Source organism: Megalobrama amblycephala, linkage group LG11 (assembly GCF_018812025.1).
Source record: "Megalobrama amblycephala isolate DHTTF-2021 linkage group LG11, ASM1881202v1, whole genome shotgun sequence".
NCBI classification, from domain to species: domain Eukaryota; kingdom Metazoa; phylum Chordata; class Actinopteri; order Cypriniformes; family Xenocyprididae; genus Megalobrama; species Megalobrama amblycephala.
Genome location: NC_063054.1, coordinates 1,962,133 through 1,968,710, shown reverse-complemented (window position 1 = coordinate 1,968,710; position 6,578 = coordinate 1,962,133). Strand labels below are relative to the sequence as shown.

General features: G+C 36.7%; 1 protein-coding gene across 1 annotated transcript; it reads left to right on the top strand.

The window, feature by feature from the left end:
- The first annotated feature begins 4,104 nt into the window (after positions 1-4,104).
- On the top strand, positions 4,105-5,124 carry LOC125278891 (fatty acid-binding protein, brain-like). The gene is made up of 4 exons (XM_048208292.1): positions 4,105-4,261; positions 4,429-4,538; positions 4,726-4,827; positions 4,922-5,124. The coding sequence occupies exons 1-4, from the start codon at positions 4,189-4,191 to the stop codon at positions 4,970-4,972; spliced, it is 336 nt and encodes a 111-aa protein (XP_048064249.1). The 5' UTR covers positions 4,105-4,188; the 3' UTR covers positions 4,973-5,124.
- Positions 5,125-6,578: the final 1,454 nt, after the last annotated feature.

Below are 6,578 nucleotides of genomic sequence, written 5' to 3'. Positions count from 1 at the left end.
GGTCCTTTGAAATCAGTTAAAATGCTGGTAACCAAATAAAGGCATAAAACAATTACATTTTTAAAAATGTTTACTATCAAATTCAAATGAAACATTTTCAGCAAAGTGCTGCAAAATGGAGGTTTACTTAAAAACATGTTCCTTGAAAAATAAAGTTTTAATTGTAGTATTATTACTTTGAGAAGTACATTATAATAGTAATATATCTGTCATACAACCCTACTTTAGATTTATTAATCCAAAATGTACAAATTAAATCTCATTCTGTGTTATACTGTATTCAAATTCCATATTTTTATGACTGTGTTCAGTGATTCTGTCTGCATTTTCCATATTGTGAAAATCATTTGGCCATAAATATCATAATAAGTGACTTGTAAGGACATTTTCTGGATTAAACGGCTCATAAACGGTCCAAATGATGTTTGTCTTTAATCAAAGGTTTGTGTGAGGGTCAGTTTGGGGGTCAGAAATCAGGTTAGCACAAGACAGAAAAGCAATGCTAGTCTATGAGATGATCTGATGATAGAGAGTGTGTATCATCTCTGATGCGTGTCAACTCAACTCGTATGCGCTGTGATGCTCTCGTGAACGTGTTGGAGATTAATATTTTGTAGTGTTTTTATTTTCACAAACAAATCACTCACATCGCTTCATAAACTGAGGTTAAACACTGGAGTCAATTATGGATTACTTTTTACGATCCCTTTATGAACTTTTTGAAGCGTCAAAGTGCTTTTGTGTTCCTTAAGAAGGTTTGACTTCTCTGTAATGCTGTCTACAAACTGACTGAGCGAGAGAATGAAAAGAAATATATTATCCAAAAGAATTTCAGTTGCCACAAGTTTATAAAATGTACAGGACCTCCAATTTTTCTAGTCTTAAAGGTATTTTCAGTTTAGTGGTAATTAGTTTCTCATATTATTTCTTCAGGTGTAAATTATTATCGTATCAGCGCTTTTCTCTGCATTGATCAAAATGAACCAATCACAGTCATTTATAATTATTGAAGAATTACTTTATAGATTAATTTAATAGAGATTGCTGGGAAGCATTTGACAGACAATCCTAAGAGGAATTAATAGATTAAAAAATACATTTTAATGCTGTTGTCTGAGTCTTCATGCGCCCCCTGGAGGAAGACATATTTTCTCATGAAGACCTGCTCAAATGCTGTACCAACATAGTTCCCAAAGCTGGTTCCCTCATGAAGTGGAGCTTTAACACGGCGTCAGGGTGTTGATGTTACTGGAGCGCTGCCCATGAACCGTGTCTGGAGCCTCATTTATAAAATGTTGCACAGAAACCGTCCTAAATTTGATCTTACGATCATTTCTCAGATGTGATTCACAGAGTGAACAAACACACAGAAAACGAGCGTACGCCTCTTTCAGATGTGAAATCTATAAATCACACATGATCTTGAACTTGCGCACAGCTGAATGTTTTTTTAATTAATGTCATTTACATATAAAAGATCACCAGTCATCGTCCAAATCCTTTAATTTAGAATTGCAAGCAAAAACCTGCAGTAATCTGTCACGGTAAAGTGTGTACGTCTGCTCAGACCCTGACGCCACAGGATATATAAGGCCACATGAGGAACATGTCATCAGATTCTCTGTCTTCAGGAAGCTGTTTGTCTGTTGTTCATGTGAAAGTCTCTGTCTGTGTGTGATTGAACAGATGGGTTTGATCTTTCTCAAGCTTCACTCACTAGCTCTGCTTCTCTCATGCCAAATCCACAAGCCCGCTCTGACACTTCTTCTGATTTGGCAGAGAGTATGTTGTTGGCCTGATGTAGTTCTGAGGAGCTTGATGTGACGGGAGCTGAGATGGATGTTTTAAGTGAGCCCGTCTCCTCCCTCACCCCCATGTACTGTATGAGGAATTGGTCGACGTTATGTCCCATGCTACTGCCAGACTTAAACTGGATTGGTCAGCAGAGAAGGAGGAATCTGCCTCATGCTGATTGGATGAGTGATTCCTCTCGGGTCATAAATGTCCCACTCCGGTAAGTCTTCCGTTTCTCCCCAATCTCCATGATGAGGTGTTGAGATTGTGGGAGAAACTGTATTCGGCTCATGTTCTGCAGTGAATTATTCGAATGTGAAGGAGCTGGATGAAAGTAGTTATGTGAAGATGACCCAGATTGAAGACTGAAGATATCTCTCTCCTGGTGAAACATCCTCACGGAAGACTCAGTTCTTGCCATCAAAGCCCTGCCAGACCACATCTCAGCTTTTTGACAAGGCTCTTTGCACACCATGTCCTTGTTGCAAGCTTCCCAAACTAATTTACTGAAGGATCTTGAGAAGGGTGAGGGTTTGTCTCCAGATGCAGTCCTGGAGCTTGCAGACTTTGCCCTCTGTTCCCCCGTTACACCTTCAGCCGCTCTATGGCACAGAGTGGTATCTATGTCTTAACCTTTCAGGACTCAAGGAGAAGTAAAAAGCATTTCTCCTTGATGTCCCAGTTACGCCTTCTGGACTTTTTGGTACCGCTGTTGAAATTTAGGGAGGCGAAGAGTCAAGTTGCATCTAAAAACACATGGAAAGCACAGCCGTGCCGCTTTTTCCATATGCACTCCTGTTGCGTCTGTCATTGCTATGCAACCATGAACTGTGCTTTCCATGAGGAAAAGGAAGTTTCTGCAAAGGATAAATTTGTTTCTAGCCCTTGCATTAGCTTTACTACTAGTTATATTTATGGAGATGAGATATAAAAAAAACACCCTGTACAGCTATGATCAGCTGTTCAGCTGAGTTTTCGATGTTTGTTTATGGAAAAGCTGAAGCTGATTGGCTGGTTCTTGTCACATGACCTGCGGTGTACTTGTGGCATTCTGAAAAGTTGAATATTTTTCATCTCAATGCGCCTGGAAAACACACTGCATACGCGTTGCGACCGTGTCACTTCCATTATGAGCGCGACTGCCACATGTCTACATTTGAAATAACAAATTTGAGCATGCAAAAGACACAATATGTGAACGGCCCCTAAGAAGGCATGACTGTGAGAACTAGTGGAGCTGAAGATGCTGCAGCTCTCCCTGCTGACAGCTGTTTCACTACACTGGAATTTAAGATGACACAACTTAAAATCAGTTTTTGTTTTTAAAATGTTTTTTAAGTTTCCACCTTTTTTCTTAAAATTACTTTTTTTATATCTTGTTGAATATGATTTTATGACTTTGAGAAATTATTATAGGCTATTTCAGAATCCCACATGGAGTGACATGACTACGCTGGTTAAGGACTCATTTGACACTTATTCATGTTAACGCAGACATCTGTGAAAAACTGAGCATAGAGGTCTTGATAAAAGCATTCATCTGAATTAGGGGCCCTTCACACAAAACCAGTTTTCCATTCTACTGAGCAGCTTTTCCATTGTTTTTCTATGTGAATGGACTAGACGGATGTGTTTAACCATCGTGGTGGCGTCTCGCGTCTTTTGCAGCGATGTGGAGCTCAAGATAAAAACAAGTTCAATTTCTAAAAAACCTTGCGCTTTTTCCCCATTCCACTGTGCTTTTGCTTTAAAAGTTTTTCCTATTGGAAGTTGTTGGTAGACACAGTGGAGCTGCAGTCTCTCTAGGGTCAGCTATGCTGAATGAGTCGAGTACAGATCTGTGGACGTCACAGATGTCACCTCTCACCTCAGACACTTCAGCTCTTGGTCACCAGGAATACTGTATGACATCCTTGGCTATAGCCTGGTTCACTGGTCAGTTTCACAGCACAGAGAGCAGCTGTTCATTCAGTATGGTGTAGTGGTTATTAACATTCCCATAGAGCCAACACCAGTTCTGAAATAGTGATGCATCATGTAATTCAAACAGTGTTTCACACACCTGATACTGAATATAAAGTTTATTCAATGTTACATTCTACTATACAATATATGTTATAATCCTTTTTTATTGGTTACACTTTAACTGTACACTTAAACTAAACTGTAACATTATTAACATTTTAAAATGCAAAGTCCCAGACCAGTTATTGGATTTGAGTATTGAAATTACAGTCACAGCTTCAGTAGATAAAAATCCATCCAATCAGCACAAACTTCCCCTCAAGCCCTGCCTCCCTGACACAGTATTAATTAGTCTGGGCTTTGTTAAGGAGACAGTGAACTCTGTGACTGTACAAGAACCTCAGTGTGTTTGATCTTTAAACTCTCAACATGGTTGATGCATTTAAAGGACCTTGGAGACTGGTTGACAGCCAGAACTTTGATGAATACAAGAAAGCAGTGGGTAAGTTTTTTTTTTTGCATAAACACATCTTTAATGTGTGAGGTGCAGTAGTGCATCTGGTGTTCAAATGCATGAATTATATTTTCTGTGTAGTTTATAGGCTATAATAATAATAATTTTGTTCTGTCTGTAATGTTTTCTGATGTTTTGTTCAACGGGTATTGTAGGCATTGTTATCAGACCCACAATTGCCATCAGTCAAGTTTACAAGAAAACAATTTATATCAAACTGGGAAAGGAGTTTGATGAAATCACAGCAGATGGCAGAGAAGTAAAGGTTTGTGTTTATTCATTTACTGAGTCTACAGCATATCTGACATCAGTTTCATGAAGCAATGTAAAGTACTTTGGCAGGTTAGGTCTCTTTTTACCCTGCATGAATTTGATCATATGTGACCATTTGTGTTTATATCATGTATTATAAAACTTCTAAAAAAAAAAGACATATTTTCATTTAATTTCAGTCCACTGTAACCTTGGAAGGAGACAGTCTTGTCCACGTTCAGAGGTGGGACGGCAAGGAGACAAAGATTGTTAGAGAAATCAAGGATGACAAAATGATTAATGTAAGCCACATTATTATTATATTATATTTATATAATATACATATATGAAATTTAATGTTCCTAAATTTCGTCTCCTGGTCTTTGCTGTTTCCAGACCTTGACCTTTGAGGGCGTTCAAGTCGTCTGCAAATATGCAAAGGAATAATGTCAAACTGATGGATGTTTCATTGTTGCTTTGGCATTGTGACACTGTGATTTATCTGAATGTTGCAGAATGTCAATAATGTTGGTAGATGGTATAATTGAGACCTGCCTTTCTGTCAAGTTGAATAAAATAAACACTTGATCAAAAACTGATTTGGTTTTCTTATGCAAATGCTTCATTCTCATTAGATTGATATTGAAGTTTCCATAGTCCTAATTTTTGTCATTTGATCAAGACAATACTGTATATAACAGCAGGGATGTGCAGAGAGTTCCTCAGGGGTAAGGGCTCAAATGAAAAAAAAAAAAGAAAAGAAAAAAGTGTGTGTCAAAAGTTTGGATACATTACTATTCTATGTTTTTGCAAGAAATCTCATTAAGCCTGCACTTATTTGATCACAAATACAGAAAAAAAACAGTATTGTGAAATATTATTACAGTTAAAATAATGGTTTTCTATTTTAATATACTGCAAAATATAATTTATTTCTGTGAAGCAAAACTGAATTTTCAGCATCATTACTCCAGTCTTCAGTGTCACATGATCTTTCAGATATAATTCTAATATGATGATTTATTATCAATGTTGGAAACAGTTGTGCTGCTTAATATGTTTTATAACCTGTGATACTTTTTTCCAGGATTTTTTGATAAATAAAACGTTAAAAAAGAACAGCATAAATTATAGGAATAAAGTATATTTTAATATAATTTATTCCCTCTGCACATGCCTGTATAGCAGCATATCTATGCAATACACACACATACACAATTTCTGAACAATAATCGAAAAATGTATTTTTTTTTATTTCAGAAACAATTTTAAAACTATTTAGGAAGTATTTAAAATACATTAAACTACATTAGATTAAAACAAACTGCATATATAATAAAGACTAGAGACCTGCATATTTAAATTATTTTCTGTAATGTGACAAATCCCCAGGGATCAGTTGTTCAAAAAGTTTAATCTGGATCAGAATGATCTGGATTTGGAAATTCCATGTTTTGTTATCCAGGATCAGGTAATCCATCTTACTTTTGAGCTGGTTTGTATCTGTATGATACAAAGACTCAGTCTACTTTCAAAAATAAAACATGTTCCGTGACACATTGCTTAAAAGCGTCTTTATTAAACTGGTTAGATAAACCTCTTATAGAATGTTTAATTTTTTCCAACTTTAGGAAAAAGACGAAATCACGAATCCATTGTGTTAGGGTTTGGAGGCCTCTGATCCTTCTACTTCAGCAATATTAATCGTTTGGCTAAGAGCATGATAAAAGCTATACAATCAGATTGTATCTTTGTGAGATTGTATGACACAGGAGTAATTTCAAAAATGGTAATCAGTGGGCGAGGTGATATCGGTCTACCCAAGAAACCAGGGGCTGTACTCACAAAACATCTTAAGGCTAAAAGTAGCTCCTAACTTGCCAATTTAGGAGAAACTCTTAAAAATAATGGGCGTGTCAGTCTTAATTTTAGGAGTCCTAAATTTTTGCTCTAAGAGTATTTCACAAAGCATTTTAGCACTAAAACAAGTTCCTAAGTTTGTGAAACGTTAGGAGTGTTCAAGAGGACTTCTAAATCACTAAGACCAAATCAC

What these genes read in the sequence shown, in the direction of transcription:
- LOC125278891 (XM_048208292.1), top strand. Translation starts at nt 4,189, where the DNA reads ATGGTTGATGCATTTAAAGGACCTTGGAGACTGGTTGACAGCCAGAAC. An exon ending in TGAATACAAGAAAGCAGTGG is followed by an intron (nt 4,262 to 4,428) that starts GTAAGTTTTTTT and finishes CGGGTATTGTAG; the next exon opens with GCATTGTTATCAGACCCACA. An exon ending in CAGATGGCAGAGAAGTAAAG is followed by an intron (nt 4,539 to 4,725) that starts GTTTGTGTTTAT and finishes ATTTAATTTCAG; the next exon opens with TCCACTGTAACCTTGGAAGG.